This window comes from Lolium rigidum, chromosome 6, assembly GCF_022539505.1.
Source record: "Lolium rigidum isolate FL_2022 chromosome 6, APGP_CSIRO_Lrig_0.1, whole genome shotgun sequence".
Lineage (NCBI taxonomy): Eukaryota > Viridiplantae > Streptophyta > Magnoliopsida > Poales > Poaceae > Lolium > Lolium rigidum.
In genome coordinates this window covers 327684264-327701424 of record NC_061513.1, presented here as the reverse complement: position 1 = coordinate 327701424, position 17161 = coordinate 327684264, and the positions used below count along the sequence as shown (strand labels likewise).

Here is a 17161-nt window from a genome sequence, read left to right as displayed (position 1 = left end):
CGTCTGAGCAAATGTATGAGGCCTTACTAATGTTATCAATGTCCGTTTTTAGGCCTTACTACTTGTGAGCAAGCACACCTCTAATGGCCTGTGTTTTTCTGGCAGACTGAGAAGATCATGTTTGGGTCACCTGCTGAGGTTCCCGGCAAGGGACCAGCAAAGAAGCGTCGTGGAAGACCGACTAAGGTCGGCCACTTCCACGAGGACGCAGAGCCGGACCGCTTCCTCCGCATCATCTTCAAGCCCACCTTCGGCCGGCTCATGATCCCTAAAGCTTTCGTCAAGTGGTTCGTAGAAATTCCTTCCAACATCATCGTCACCACCAACACTGGATGCAACTGGAAGATGACTACGAGGAGAGAAGGCAATGACGCATTCATCGACCAGGGATGGACGGCCTTCGCCATCGCCCATCAGCTCAAGGTAGGCCAGTTCCTCACCTTGTAATCATCTTCGACCACACCTACACTGGGGTAGTGAGCAGGTGTTCGTACCATGGCGATGACACCAGGTGTGTCGTCTCCGAGCATCATGTCTGAAGCTAACCTGGTACCATGTCGTGTCTAGTTGCTATTCGTGTCTAGTGTGTTGAACTATGATCTTGTATGCGTGTCCAGACCTATGATCGTGTCTGCAAAATTGTGTGTCGTGAACTTGTGTTGTCTATAATCACTACTAAGTTCTGTCGTCTATGATTGTGTTCTTGCTTGTGTTGTTGATCGCAGGGAAGAGGTAAGCGGAAGCGGATTATGGGTTGCAACCAAACAATACTGGCAACAATACTGGCGTCGTCCTGAGCTGCTACAAGGCCTGAAAACCAACCTACCAAATAGGCAGAGCCCAAATCTCGATGGGACCGAAAAAACTCTGTGCATGTCACCAAACAACGTGGCTTTTAGGCCCATGGTCCATCTTGAACGCGCTGGGGACTTCTTCCCACTGCGCGCCAGTGGTGCAGGAAATAGCTGTAGGCTATCAAGAAGCAGGTGCGAATAACCCTGTTCAAGCTTGTTTCAAACCCAGCATAAAATTACAAGGTTTAGAAGAAATGACTTTGCCCGTTTATACTGCATCTTTAAATCGATGTGTGGACTTGGCCCTTTAGGTAATTGTCACATAAGTCTTCGATATAATGATGACTAACTTATAAAATTGCTAATTGGGTTATTCTCCACCACGGCATTGCTAGGTGTACTATCTTACTGTCCGTTCAACCTCTCCCAAGTTGTTGGGTGTATGATAGCTACTGCTAAGTGTTGTATGATGCTACTGCAAAACTCCCTGTCAGTACAGTAGCGTCACATACACTTTATTTTCGTCTCAAGAACTATATGTAGGCTCCTGGTATGGTTGTGACGTGGCTCCGTGGTGAGCAGTGCTGTCCGTCTAAGTCGAATGTGTGAGATATCGGCAACAAAGCGACAATGCAGCAGGCAGTGTTTAATGTCATATCTTGTACAGTAGCTTAGTTCTAAGCTAGTACTCGCTGACACTTGATATATATCTTGGTATACATCTGAGTGAGCATCTCTCACCGTGTCAGGTTCTGCTCCTCCATGCTATGTGCTCTGTGCTCATCAGGCCTAACCAAAACGTTGACAATCATACACAGCGAAACAACAAGATCAAGCTAATCTGTGCAAAAACGAGCAAAGTTTTCCATACATTCAGGTCAAATAACATTCAAAACACCCCCTCACAGCTCCACTATACAAGTTTCGTTCCAGCACAGCCCAAAACACACATCACCACCTCTTCTTGCGCCTTGTCGCCATATCTCAGCTCCTCTCCAAACTAAAAGGGGCGAAACCGCCCCGACATTGCCAAGGAGAAAAATAAATAGCAAAACTGGGGACACCGGTTTATTGCAGCTTTCTCCAGTCCCCGGTTAGTGCGGGTCCTCGCCCTCCACCGCGTTCGCTCCGCGGCTTCAGATCTCTTGGTTAGGCGAGGTCGACAGGCTCGCATCACCACCTCTAACATCTGAGCTATGGAGCGGCCTGTTTCGGAGAGTCCTAGGACGAATGTTGTTCCCCACGGGGAAAGGTTCCTGGTAAAGATGCATGAAACTCCAATGTCAATATTCAGATCATTAGATGAATCTGTTAGCATGGATAATGAAAGTGATTAACTAATGGAATCCATAGAACAGGTGCGTAAAAAATGATGCTGAGAGCGCAATGGGCTCGTACCTGATCCCCTGCATTTGGTCCGTCTTTGTGGAAAAGTATAGGACGACACCATTTGTCTTCGGTCATCAAACTAGAATTCCGGAAATGAGAGATCAAATCGCTCCTGCCCTGGATTCTGCCATACGCAAGTGACGCCACCTTTTCACTGTTGAACTTTTCCCATCTCTTGCCATTAAACGTCTGCACAAAAAGTTTGTCTCTCTCCAGTTAGCTGTCAACATAGTTTCACTTGGAAAGAGCAAGTCATAGTAGCAAATCTCCTAAAGGATAAAAGCAAGACATAAAAAATGTGAAATACAATCAGAAACTCAAAACTGATCCCGGGTGCATATGCACCTGGTATGTACAAAACATATTTCAAAAGGTTAAAAATTTAGGAAAACAATTTCGCATGTAGAGGGGACATGTTCTATGTGCGCACGTAAAGTTTCACATAAAACCGACATTTTTTGTGCCCCGTGTAAAAGAAGACAAAAAAATATCTCGAGAAATGGATTATTTTAGCAACAAAATTTGTCTTTTTTACATAGGACACAAAACATGTCGGTTTTTGCTAAAAAAAACTTTGTGAGCATGTAACATGTCAAGATATACACGAGACTTTTTTTGTATTTATGTGACATTTTTAAATATGTTCAAAATGCATTTCAAATAAAGGGTGCAGAAACAGCCTGTCCGAAATACAATGCAATATTTAAGTACTATTCAAATATATAAGCTTTCATGTTTATTATCTTGGAAGATACAATAAACTGGAATGCTGGATATAGCTCTTTTTTTCTTAGATTACTGGATATAGCTCTTAGTGTTAGCTAGTAAGGTCAGGGTGTACATACCTTGTAAAATGGAATTATGTGCTGCGGATCAGTCATGTTGATGAAAGCATACCCCACGTTGCATTTATTCTGAGGAAAGCAACCAGTCAGTGCCCAGAAATTCTAGCGCAAACTCCAGACTTCATGCTAGGACAGTGAACATACCTTGAAGTCAATCGGAAGGTACACGAAATCATAGGTTCCGCGGTGGTTCTCGTCGATGACGGCCAGAAGAAGTTTACAGTTATACCTGTGGAATGAGCACATCAAGCGTGAGTCCACGGAAGAAAAACAGACCCTCGGTGACGTGAAAGAGAAAGGTGCAAACATACTTGTTAGGAATGTTCTTGATCATCAGCGTAGTGCGCGAGTCTTCGCCCTTCGCTATGCGGTCAATGTCGAGCTCAAACTGCCTCTTGTTTTCTGGCTGAACACTGTTTCCATCGTGTCTGCGGCTCCTCATGCGGTCATTCGTAGCATCATATGAAGCGGAAACCTGGACCATAGGGTTCCTTCCGTTGACTGCATGGCACATTTGTCGCAGCGATGGAAATCCAGCACCAGCAGGAGAGAACATGGTCTCCCTGTGATTTCCTCTGGCAGGTGGAAAGACACCAAGGTCTGATGGATACAGCTGAGGGCTACCAGGGAACCCTACGCTTCCAAGAGACCCTGGATGAACAGAGCACACGTTTTCAAAACTGCCTCCGTTGCTCGGAGCCGAACCCATGTGGTGTCTAGTGTTCAGTGTGTGAGGTGGCACACCGGGATAACCATGCATGCGCGCTGGGTGCTGCGGATTCGACCACATCATGGGAGGGGAGGGGCTTTGAGGAAAACCATTTGAATGATTCCTACTGTAGTGCTGTCCATGAAGGGGGAAACTTCCAACTCCGGCAACTCCAATTCCTGCAAAGTGAACTTTTATGTTGAGAAAGTTCCCCAAAAAAAAATCTTCAAAGAGAACATTTAGTCCATGCGTCAACAAGTTTATAACATGGTATACCAAAGCCTTTAAACAGTGCAAATGTGTAAAATGATGTTGCTCTAGTGACGAAACTATGTGGTGTTATCAGTCACTGTGGAAACCAGTGATTTTACAAATCCACATTAAGGTAAAAACAAAGGTTTATGGGTGACAAATGAAAATCAGTCCAAGCCGAGAAGTTTAACCTTCAGTATACTGATTGAAGGAACGCCCATGGAGGCTATCGGAACCCACTTTCTGGAGATGACTGTAATCCACTCCATCTCCTCTAAAACTAGCCCTCCTGCCACTTGATGTCATAGACTCGGAACTATTACAGATGCTATTGTGACACTCCGGCAGTGAGTGTGGGTGGAACATATGCATTCCACGTCCAATGTTTCCTTGACCAAGTGACCCACCAAGTTCATTAATAGCAGCTTGATTATTGTACTGATGCGTAGGTTCTATTCTGATAGGCGATGACAACTTCTGAGGACCACGGGGTGATCTGTCCAGTTGCGGGCTAACTGGAGAAAATATATTTTCCTAAAGAAGTAGCAGCCATATCAGCATGAAGACATTTGTATAGATGTCCAGTGCTAAGAAATTGAAGTCATAAAGTGAAGAGATCTTTAGGTATGTTTTAGCATGATAGCAGAACTAAGCATATGCTAAAACAGTCCACAGCTTCAACCCAAACACTGCATCAAGCATTCGCATATTTTCATGTAGCTGCAATTTTTCTCAATTCAAGTTGAGAGGGTAGTACCAGTATATAATCACAAACAACTAACCATATGTTGTGAGAGACAATACATAAAGATGCTAAATAAATCTAGGAAAACAAGACTCAACTTCATACCAATTTCTAATCAATCAGGTCATGATGATAAATGCCCTTTTTTTGAGAAATGCTTCTAGTTTCGAGGCGTAACCAAGCAAACTCTAAACCAGTAGATGCACAAATTACAAACTACTTAGTTACAAAAATACGGGAGTATAATCAGGTTTATTGACTTACAGATAAACACTCATGATAACAAATCCTTCTAGTTTTCTAGACATAACCCTGGCCTCTGCATCAAGTGATGCACACAGCCTTTCTGAGCTCTTAACTAGTAGATACAGAAATTACAAAGAACTACAAAATACATAAATATAACCGGGTTTCTTGACTTACAAATAAGCCTTGCAACATAACCTCTAAGAGCAGGACAGACATATTAACTTTGAGGTGAAAGGCATGCAATGCTGACACTACTTTCAGCACATGTCATGTCATTGAGTAGATTCTTGCATACAAGCAGGCTAATTTCACAGATTAAAAGAGGAACACACATGAACTATTCGCATGATTTTTTAGCAAGTTAGTTTGATAAAACAGTATCACATATCCAGCATGTAACATAGAAGGCACAAATTGACATCAGGGACTATCTGGTAACATGTTTACCTTATGAATGGAGAATTGTACATCAAGTTTCATCAACCCCAGAGGCTTGTCATGGAGTGCTCTCATTGCATTTTGGGCAGCTCTTATGTCATAGTAAGACACTATTACATACCCACGGTCCTTGCAGGTGTAGAGCTTATGTACGTCCCCATATTGCTGGAGTAAAGAAATACATTATATACAAGTTTAAAAGGGTAGTGTAAAATAAACTAAATGAACTTCAAGACGTAAGAAGGAAAAAAGTGGAAAACCTGAAATAGAGCTCTTAGCTCAGAATCGACAATGCTTGCGTTAATGTTTCTGATAAAAAGAGTCCTTGAAGGGCATTTATTGACATAATCCTCGCCAGAAAATTGGCACTTCAAGGATCCTTCCCGATTTTTTGCAACTTTATTAATGGAATCATCACTCTCAAGCTCCATCCCTCCTCCAGTGCCGAATATATCTTCATCGGCATCATCCTGGTTGATGGACAGGCCAGCAAAATCAAAGCCATCGACAACGCCCGATATCAAATCATCATCGGTTGGTAGAAGATCACCAATAGTTTGAGCTTCAACTTCTTCCATGGACCCTAGAGGTTCATCTCCCTCACAGATGAAGCCAAGTGTATCAGCAGACTGACCATGAACACCACGTGCCCTTATTCTCGCTGCAAAACGACAAGAGAAAAGATCATCAAGGTAAACAAAAATCAGTATACCATCTTGGATGCATAATACCTTCAAATTATCGTAAGACAACCAAGTTTCTTGCAAAAAATAAAATGTATAGTTGAGAGCAAAGCAAACTCACGGTTGCTACTAGCTGTTTCAGCAATATCCGTCTCTCTCGCAGACGAGCCAAGCCTAGATCCAGGAGTCGTGATCATACCACCCCAGGACATCGATGGTAAAGTCAAACCATTTCCTTGCCCCGTCAGTTTACCTACGCGAAGGATATCTAGGCCCCCAAAGCCTTGACCTCCTGAACGTTCCAGACCGCCTTCTGGATTTGCTCCCATTGGGTGTATCTTTTCAAGTTGAGAAGCAAAAGCTGAGTTGCTCCCTGCCATCAATGGAAACACTCAGTTCTTGAAGGGCCATCAAATTTATCATCGTATCACAAAAGCTACAAAGCATGTGTTGAATGACAAGTTGAGTATGGCATTTATTTTCTAACTGCCTAGTTAGCCTCCCAACTAATTCCTACCAGACCGTCTTCAGCAAACATTCCATAAGTGGTACTACACTGTAAGAAAAGAGCCCACTCATTCCCTGCCAAACCACGCCACCGATATTTTTATGCACCAAAATGCTTACTAAAATCGGATGGATGCTTACACAATCTGCTACCCTGTCTAGTCCAGACTGGAATTCCTTGGAAAAGAAAACTTCAGGACTAAATCGATGCAACAGCCTAGTCATTTTTCTGGTTTAGCTAGTTAATTACGTTAGCCGCAAACAACTGCTGTGACATGTATCAGGCAGCATATCTCCACAAAACATGAGACACAGGTTTCCAAACTGTTCACCAAAGCATGAGTTGGATAAGGCAAGTTAGGTATGTATCCCTGTCTTCTTTAGCAGTGGATTTTACAGGAGCATCAACAATTCCAGCACTCTACCAACTACCAACACTGAGCACGAAGGAGAACCAGAAATGTTTATATTAGGCCGCAGCCAGCATGAATTGGAAAGAGGACACCTAACTGGACAACTCCCAATCATGCATCAAGAGTCAACAACAATAATCAAAGATTTTTCAAATGGAGGAGCATGGTACACACCTCTCTGATCCACCATTGACTCCGATTTCCAGAAACCAACCTGCCTCTGCATTAAGAGGAGCATGGGAACAAACGAATTATGTGGTGCAACTTCTACTACTATCCTGCATTATTCAACAACAGTAATCAAACCAAGGCTCTCTCATTTCCTTTGGTTATCTGCTAACCTCTGGTGGGACGACGAGATCCTCGGAGAAGAACGAGGACGAAGAGTCGGCCGGTGGGCCGCCAAATGGGGATAGGTGCCCCCTGTCGATGACTCCAGACGCTATCACCATAGGTGATGCTGGACCAGAGCTTTTTGTCCGCGTTTCTTATTGTTTGTTCACCTCAAGCCCTCAAACTGCCTGATCAGGAATTAGTTAGTGGAACAGTAAGGCAAAGGAACAAGCTTAGAATGATGTACCCTGAAACAGAAAGCCCTAGTGCTTCAGAAACTGCACGCTTATTCGACATGCTTAAATTTGGATGTGCGGAACACAATGCCTTACAAGAAATAAATAGTCAACCAAATTCAAGAGATGCTACTGTTTTGCATCTGAATTCATCCTAAAGTAGGACCATAGATAGCACTGTGTGACCCAAAATTTCGAAGCGAAGACAAACCTGTGAACCAACAAACTGGAAAAAGGAGTCGCAAAAAGGGGAAGGAAGAACTGGAACCGCTCCCCACCTCAAGAAACAGAAACCCTCCCCCTTTTCTAGAAGGAATCTAGGGAGAAAAGGTCAGAAATGGGAGGAGGAGGCCAAAAGGGTTAGTCAGCAGCGCCACGCCAAAATTAATGCTCCCCACTTTCTCAGTCGTAAAATTAAAAATAAAACAATTTTCGTCTTGTTGTACCTGGTAGCTAGAAGTGGAACTATTTAATTGATGCAGTACTGCGCTTTTTTTTAAGGGATTTTATATACTGGATTAAACCAGTGCTAGTGGATGAGTAAGGCGGCCAAAAGATCCCCAAATTGTAGACAACATGGTCGGTCGGGTTCAGAGGGAGTAAAATAACGAGGTCGGCATGGTTGTCTATGGCCAAGAAAATGGGGAAGAAACTGCAAATCGAACTGGGGAAGGAACTGCAAGCAAGCTTCAACTGCATCCAATTTTTCTTTCTGGAAAAGTGTTGGCCTGTTGGGGCGAATCCACATTTGGGGCAGGACGGAAATAAAATCCAATTGAAAGCGACGGACCGGAGGGAGAAAGAAAGAAAGAAATCAATTGAAGCAACTCACCACCACCCTGCCACCAGGAACAAGAAGAGGAAGAAGCTATTGCCCCCAAAGCAGAGTCGAGTAACCCGCGAAAAAAAGCAGAGCCGAGTAGGTTTGATGGGATTGGACTAATGAGGGTAAGCATGCGGCGGCAGCTTATATGGTATGGCATGGTATGCTGCCATGAACTCGGAGGTAAACTAAGCGAAGCAGGGAGGAGCCGTGCAGGTTGCTTCTCCATCGCCGCAAGCTAAGAGGCAGGAAGGGGGTGGAGAGGAAGGAAGGGTATGCGCCTACGCGATTCCAAACCCCGGAATTACACTAGCCAAACCCATCTCCCTCAATCTCTCCTCTTACCCCACACTGCAAGCAACCCTCCATAACCTTGCCGCCCCAAGAAAACTGCTTATCCCGAGCTTAAAACACGGATCACGCGCGAGCCGGGGAGGGGGGAGGAGTGCGGGGCTTACCTACGCTTCCGATCTGTGTCTCCCACCCCATGCGGCAGCGGGGCTCGCCGGGGGTTGCCGCCGGAGTTGGGGGAGGGCACTGCTCTCTTGTTTTCTTCTTCTTCTTTATTTGCAGCCAGCCGCTTCGGGAAATATGGAGAAGAAGAAAACAGTAACGGACGGGCTTTGGGGGAGAGAAGAGATGAAGACTTCGCGCTCGCCTTCCCCCAAAAACAACACACCGCGCTTGCTTGTGTAGGGTGGATGTGTGTGCGCGTAGCAATATCAAAAAATATTTTATTCTTTTTTTACAAAGAAAAAGGATATCTTATGATCGTCTTATAGATAAGACAACATCAGAACTGTAGTACCTAATAATTAAAATAAAAATGCCAAAAAAGATATATAATATTTTTGCCACGGTTACATTTATGCTAGCCTAGGAAGAAAAAAAAGCTAGAGACGACACAAGTCCGTTGATTAGTGCAAAAAAGGCCCATCAACAGAAGAATATAACCCTGCTAGGGTACAACATTACGTATGGGTATCGATTATACACGCCGTCTTAGTGTCCTAACAAAATGTGTGTGCGATATCATCATCTTGCAATACACTTGACGTGCAAACCGCAGCATAGAAATGACCCTACGAAAACATAGGGTGTGTCGACCAGGAATATGATAAGGATATAGAATGCTTTTGGTTCGCGTCTTGACAGGTTAACTTCTGCGCCGAGAGCAAAAGGCTAGAGACGATGTGAAGAAAGTGATATAGAGAAAACCCTATATTACGAGAACATGGGATGTGGCTTGGGACACAAACCACCCGTTTTGTTCCTTTTTGTGTAAGAAATAATTTTAACTAGGAATTGCTCCATGGGTATGTGGTCTATCTCTCTTGATGCAAAAAAGAAAAGAGAACTATATATAGGGAGTTGTGTATCTCTATTAATTAATAAACTTGACTTCAAAACAAATATCACGCGCAAATTGGGGAGAGGAGAGTATGTCATGTTTGCGCATAGTGATTTCACACATAATTCACACACAAAATTAGCTACGAAAAGCTATATATTGTCTTCCTCTTACGGATAAGACAACATCAGAACTTTAGGAGTAACACTAATAACATGACAAAAGATAGATTACGATTACGCATGCATCGTGCTAGATCGATTACATTTGTTACCTGGAGGAAGAAAACAAAAGCTAGAGACGACATGAGTCAAACCTTACGGACAGAACGACTCATCCAATAAAATACAACATGGCTAGCGAAACACCATAGTGTGTGCTTGTAGCAATTTCACACATACATTGTTCTCGTGTTCTAATAACACAGTCGATTATCGTCATCTTATCTACTACATTTGATGACCACAGCTTAACGAGGAAATGAGCCGGTGAAAACATATTGTGTGTACCAAATGCTACGACAAAGATAGGGTCGACGAAACATGTCCGTAGGACGCATAATGTTCTATGCACGTGCCATGTCAGCTTCTGTGACGACAAAAAAGGCGAGAGATGATGTGAGGAAAGTGGTACGGAGGAAACACCGCAACGAGAAGATGCAGTGCAGCTCGGTACTTTTTTGTTCCTCCTTGGGCCACAATCCTTGTCCGGACTTGAACTAACCCTCTCCTTTTCTTCCCTCCCCCTCTCTATCTCGCACAACTATCTCTTTATTGCAATATGTTGCTCTGTCTAAAAAATTTGATTAGGATGGAAACTCTCCCGCTAACAAAAGAACACCATATGCCCATTAGCGGTTCTAGAAATTTATGGTAGCTTGGGTAGACTATCAAAGTGATTATTATGCTATCGTTTGTTTAAGAAACCCGCTCAAGATATAGTGTTGTGTCATCATCAAGCCCAGACAATCATGCTTCCGGGGTGAACGTGTGCTTACAACAATTTTCGAACATAGACAATGTACTCTCCTTTTCGAACAATAAGTATGATGACTTACATGGCATGGGAAATAAGGTACTTCTGGTTCTCTTCCTTTTTCTTCTTTGTTGCAAACTGGACTACCCCTCGAGAAATGAGAGAGAGAAAAAAGTATGGACGGTGTGTGCTCTCCTTTCCGAAAAAACACACACCACACCCACCTTATTCTTTTTGGTTAAGAATGGAAGATGTATTACCATCCTCTTTATAGTCTTATGGATAAGGAGGGATAAATGCTAGAGAGGTCGAGAGTCAAGCACTATGGGCAAATTAAAGGACTTATCGCATATCATGTGCATATCTCTTATTGGGAGTTTCTTATCTCTCTTAAATAATAATTTTGATTTGAAAACGCATATCATGACAAGCCGGAGAGAGATGAGTGTGGCACTTACATACTCCGCCAATTAGTGTCTCGGATGGGGGGCCATGGGGTGTCAGTGCTTGCCCAAGTTGAGGAGGAAATCGCCCTTTTTCATCTTCCTTATTGCGGTATGCCACTGCTCACTCTAGAAAGAAAAAGTATGAGACTTGAAATTTTGCTTGCGCTCTCTCCTTACCCCAAAAAGAACACCACCACTCCCGCTTGGGATGGCACGATAAATTTGAGTGCTTATGGCAAATCAAATCTTAAAACAATTCAGTGCCTCAACTCGTCGACAATGGACAAATCATCTGCTGGAATCCTCGTTCATGGGATTAAGACCATGACCAACTCCTTCCCGTTGATATATTTTATCCATGTGAAGCGCAATCTTAATGAAGCAGCGCATATCTTAGCTAATTCTTGCTTTAGTGTTTCCTCTAGCGAGGTTTTTCATTCTTTTCCGGAGTGCATCCGGGGAACTCTGTGTATTGATGTGATTTAATCAATAAAGCGTTGTTTCTATAAAAAAAAATCTTAAAACAATTAAACATTGTAGGGTCTTATATTCAATGGATAATAATGAGGAGATACTTGATAAGAAAAAAACCATTCTTGTTTTTTTTTCTAGAGAAAACATGTGTTTTATTAGGACATTTCGTCCCACACAAGACTAGTAGCGGACGTTGGTACTTCATACACCCAGAGAAGCACATTCTATCTAGATCACATGACTACCCCATCCCCGCTAGTTTGTGGGCAGGCCATCTATTCAATTCACGTTTACATGCCACAATATCACGGAGAGAATTTCACTCTTGTCTTAATATGGTGATAAACACCATGGTGCGGAAGAATTAATACATACACAAATTATTTGATAAATATGATGAGCACATAGAAACTGCGTAAGTGTTGGTGGCACATGAATAGCTAAGCGTAGAGGACAAATAAGCCGAATGCATCCAAACAATTCATGATGCCATGATGTTTTGCTCATTTCATGTCTACCTCTATTTTCTCATCAGGCTAAACACAGATGCAGTACAACCACACCTACAAAATGTGCCATGGTGTTTCTCCCAATTACAAATCTAAGACATTCCTTTTTGTGGATAGAGGTAGTAGTATATTATAAACTCCATGCTTTGTCCAGGGTGCACCTAGCAGTTTCGCAGGATGGAGCGGCGAGCTTCGGGCGCATGCGAGAGAACTCAAATGACGAGACTGCCCCCTTGCGGATGCACACAGCAACGTGTAGCTCAAGCCGAAGTGAATAAATTATTCAGAATAATCGGTGAGCCATAGTCAAATCTCCACTGGCATCCTGACATCACTCTTTCTTTTCCCTGCCCTCATAACTTTTTTACGGTCAGTCATAGTCAATGTCAAACTGGTGTACTCACTTTGGTAATAGATTACTAGTAGTACGAAATTTTGTGGCATATCCTGTCACTGTGCAGCGTAGCCTGAACAGCGTACATAGGAGCTTGGTTTTAATATTGTTTAACGTGGAAGACATCTTTGAGCTAGCTTGATCGACCGTATTGTCTCTCCTCTTGATTATTGGATAAGGAAGAATAAGAAATCTTCACGTGATTCCCGTTGATTGCACACGCGTATACTTGCAACAGCAAGCAACCGATATATGATCGGTGTAGGTACGAGTAGTATTCTTCTTATCAGTTGCTACTACTAATTAATTAGTTGAGTGACACAATAAAAAGGAAAATCAAGTAGTATTGGCCATATAGGGAGAAACCATGCAAGTGGATGAATGTTAGGTACTTTATTCTCTTTGGTGCAAAAAATAAACAAATTTAATGATAATATCTTAAAATTTAGTTTATTTTGTGTTAAACTAAATAGGGTAGTGGTAGGATACATATATGTGTAGGGGTTAAAGTTAAACTAGAACTCTAGATTAGCTTCTTGTACTCCAATTCTATTTCCTTCCTCTTTATATTTATATACCCTTTAGTTAAAATGAACATGAAACAAATATTAGGGTTCTATAATTTCTACATATACCTCAGAGTGGTCACTTTCAATCATATTTTAAAGACACATCTTAGTCTATTTTACTGAGGTCGAGCTGTAATTAAGAGAGAAAAAAGTGAACTATTGTCTCTTATTTGCCACAACAACCAATGCAAATTAACTAGCATGTTGATCCGGATGCGGCACGAGGGCATCTCTAGCGGCCCAACGTGTTTCGGTCCTCAAAAGTGACTGCGGGCGTCTATTTGCGTCGGGCTAAGGGTGCGAATTAGCCTTCGGGCCACAATTGATCATTTGCGTCTCGGGAGCCGAGGGCGCGCTATCAGCCGCCCGACACATTTCATAGTTTGCAAGCATCTTTTCCGTTGATAGATACATATATATTACATATATTTGGAAACTAAGAAACCTAACTAGTGGGTTCGCCTTGCTCACGCTTTTTTCATTGCGAAGAAAAAACACCCCGTCACCAAAACAAGACAAGGGTGTTGTGTGTCCTTGGTTATCACGGAAGACCATCTAGAAACCTACACTAGTGGATTTAAAGGCGCTCGACATCTTTGTTGCAAACAAATAATACCCTATACATACAGTTGCTCGTTGTTGTTGGTGTCATCTTTGTTGTGGTAGTGTATGCGGCAGGATGAGTCATCGAACATCTTGACGCTCATATCAACAATCGCCTTCGTAGAGGCAATGCAGTCTGTTTCTGCCGAAAGGGTCCCGGTGATGTGGATGACGAACTCAAAGTACATGTCGTGTAGCCACTCTGAGTCCGCAGGGGAGGGCGAGCGTGCAGGCGGTGCAGATCTAGCACGACCACCCTTTCCTCGACCGTGGAGTCCGCGACCTCGGCCACTAGGACCAGCCATGGAACTCGTGGGGAGAAGGTAAATGGAGGGAAGGTTGGTGGTGGCGCTAGGGTTGGGGATTGGGGAGGTGACTAGGGTTGTGTGAGAGGGTGGATGCGCCAACGCTCCATTTTATACTCTGGAGCTCAGCCGAGGGGACGGGTCGTCACGTACATTAAGATCGGCACACATGGTTAGGCTTGGGGAACTGCAATGATGTGCTAGGGTGCCATTAACTTTGTGCAGAATGCAGAAACGAGGTCGCCCCGCTAGTATTGCAACGTTCATAGAAGACGAAACGTAGACGCATTTCAACACTAAATTTAGACCGTATTTGCATTTGGCCGACCAATTTTCGTAGAACAGGTCTGTTTGTGCCGGGCCGCTCGCTGCAAACGCGGCTGCTCCTTCCGTTCTTGCCGAGTGAATCACGCCTCGTATCCTTCCGGGTCATAGTCACCGGCAAGCGCAATGTATGAATCGGAGTATACAAGTAGCCGAGGACACGGATACGGTACATGGGGGTGTCAGTTTCGAATTGACCACAACGACTTCTGGTGCTCTGCTCAGCTACGACTACGTACACATGAAACCAATGCACGGACACGCAGTCTCTTACCAATGCACGGACACGCAGTCTCTTACCGCTCTGTCCACCTTTCACATCCTTGTACAGTTGACCTTCACTGTTTAGGGCGATTTACACAAAAATAACCCAAAAGTGGAAGAAAAGCACAGACTAACCCTCCGGCGAAACTATTTCACCAATCTAACCCTTTTGTGTGGCGCCCCTCCCACGGGCGCCACACATGCCCATGTGGCTCCCCTCTCGCCGGCGCCACACACCCGGCCGACGTGGCCCCCTCGCCGGCCGAGCCGGTGCGCCCGTCCGACGTGGCAGCATGTGTGGCGCCCCTCCCAACGGCGCCACACATGCCAACTTATATCATGTTTTCGGTCGAAAACATCCAGGGGCTCCGGAACGTCTGGGACTTAGCCATTTTGCGAGGCTCGATGTGTGGCGCCGATGCCACGGCGCCACACTAGCATGTGTGGCGCCGATGCCACGGGCGCCACACATCCACTTAAGTGTGGCGCCCGCGCCCGCGCCCAGCCCGACCATCTTCTTCTCTCGTTTCTTCTCCTCCCTCCCTCTCTCCCCAAGGCGGCCGGCGGTTCCTCCTCCTCCCTCTCTCTCTCCCCCAACAAATCGGCCACAAATTCGTCGGATCCGACCGGCCAATCTCTTCCCCATCCATTCCTCAAGGTAATCCCCTTCGAATCCCTCACATTCATCCACTAATTTCATAGATCTTGCTAGATTTGCACATGAACCCTAGACATGGAAACTAGATTTGAAATGGCTATGTATGTGTTGAATGTGTATGTGTAGGAACCCTAGATATGTAGGAACCCTAGATATGTAGGAACCCTAGATATGTAGGAACCCTAGATGTGTTGAATGAAATTTTACATGTATGTGTTGAAATCCTTATGTATGTATGTGGTGAAAGGCAAAATTGGAGCTTAGCAAATGCATTCTATTGTCTTACATATGTCTATTATGGGCCTAGGAATGGTATGTCTTACGAAATTCATATGTGTGATGTATTTGGATATGAACTCTCATGTATGTGTGATGTATATGTGATTCGAAAGTTAGATATATTCTCATGTATTTTTGATGGAATAACTCATATTTGTTAGGAATGTATGTGTGATCGACTTCGATGAGGTTGGGCAAAGCCAGCACGACACTTTTGCTCGCAGAGGGAGATCGACTTCTATTGCTTCCGAGCTGAACTTCGTGGTAATGGATTCTCTCACTAACTAGTACATCATCTAGATTGCCATGTGCTCGCTTAAATTGTGTATGCTATGTTTGTCACAGGCGGGAGGAGATCCAAAAAACCGCCGAGGAGTGCGAGACTATGTGGGACCGAGCCACGGAGATGAAAAGCCTGTTTCACCGTTGCGGAATTTCATTAAGGTATGATCACCAACTTTGAATGTACACTATTATGTTCTGGTGGCTTTGTAACCGTGAGTTCCATGACGCGAGAACACCGCACGAAAGATGCGGCGGTTAGCGAACTTGCTAGGTTGCCGCGAAGGCGAAATCCCTACATCCTCCTCTTCGAAGAACATGTATGGACTATTTTGTTGCCGTGAAACATGTTCTTACTAATTTCAACTTTTGTAATCTCATGTGTTCATGTTTGTGCAGATTCCTCCCGAGGACGACCTACATTCGAGTCAAGTCGTACTTCCGAAGCGTACCTCCAAGCAACGGTCAGCTTACCGGTTGAAGCCAAGGGGCAAGGCTCCAAACCGGTACACTCCGGAAGATTATGTCAACCGAGGAAAGAAGGTTGTCACCGAGGAGGATGACGGGCCGCCGCGGAGATCAGCTATGTCGAGGATGAGGAACGACGAGCCGTTCTCTTCGAGAGGAGGAGGAGGAGGAGGAGGAGGAGGAGGAGGAGCAGGAGCGAGCAGCAGGAGCGAGCATCGGCGAGGAGCAGCGGCAGGGAGCAGCCAAGGCAGCGGACGAAGAGGATGGCCGTCCGGAAGCAGCCCACGAGGACGGCACGTCGAGGACGCTACTAGGATGTGCTACGTGTTGTTGTGAACTCTATATTCATAAGTATCGATTTGTGAACCCTATGTCATTTCGAACCATGGTCTGTAATGCTACTTGTTGTTCGAATCTACGTGCTACAATGTGACGTATGAAGTGTTATATGTGTCTGTCATGAAATTTCTACTTGTTGTGTCCAATGTTGTACTCCTAACTGTTGGAATTTGGTAGGATTTTTCATGTTTTCAACACAAGTCCATGTGTGGCGCCCTTCACACTGGCGCCACAAGTGCTAGTGTGGCGCCCGTAGCATCGGCGCCACACATGCCAACTTGTTTGAACCATTGGGTCCAAAACATACTGTGGGACAAATCCTCTGGGACTTAGCCGTTTTGCGAGGCTCTATGTGTGGCGCCCGTGCCATCGGCGCCACACATGCTAGTGTGGCGCCCGTGTCATCGGCGCCACACATCGAGCTCGCAAAACGGCTAAGTCCCGCAGGATTTGTCCCACGTATGTTTTAGGGGATTCCAAGTGCATGTGTGGCGCCGTTGGGAGG

At 44.5% G+C, this 17161-nt stretch overlaps 1 protein-coding gene across 2 annotated transcripts; it reads right to left on the bottom strand.

Moving 5' to 3' along the window:
- Positions 1 to 1625: 1625 nt before the first annotated feature.
- Positions 1626 to 9021, bottom strand: LOC124661176 (protein MEI2-like 3). Of its 2 annotated transcripts, none has more exons than XM_047199033.1 (12): positions 8875 to 9021; positions 7366 to 7545; positions 7199 to 7244; positions 6226 to 6477; positions 5682 to 6082; positions 5431 to 5586; positions 4181 to 4523; positions 3340 to 3916; positions 3173 to 3257; positions 3029 to 3097; positions 2193 to 2372; positions 1626 to 2050 (listed from the first exon to the last, which is right to left on the bottom strand). In XM_047199033.1, the coding sequence occupies exons 2-12, from the start codon at positions 7474 to 7476 to the stop codon at positions 1931 to 1933; spliced, it is 2340 nt and encodes a 779-aa protein (XP_047054989.1). In that variant the 5' UTR covers positions 7477 to 7545; positions 8875 to 9021; the 3' UTR covers positions 1626 to 1930. The 2 variants fall into 2 exon arrangements, with proteins under 2 accessions (XP_047054989.1, XP_047054990.1); XM_047199034.1 differs by lacking the exon at positions 8875 to 9021 and adding an exon at positions 8426 to 8488.
- Between the last annotated feature and the right edge of the window lie 8140 nt (positions 9022 to 17161).

Coding starts and splice junctions, on each gene's coding strand:
- LOC124661176 (XM_047199033.1), bottom strand. CDS start 7,476: ATGGTGATAGCGTCTGGAGTCATCGACAGGGGGCACCTATCCCCATTT. Junction 3,098..3,172: donor ACCTTCCGATTGACTTCAAG/GTATGTTCACTG, acceptor TGCTTTCCTCAG/AATAAATGCAACGTGGGGTA. Junction 2,051..2,192: donor GACCAAATGCAGGGGATCAG/GTACGAGCCCAT, acceptor CATCTTTACCAG/GAACCTTTCCCCGTGGGGAA.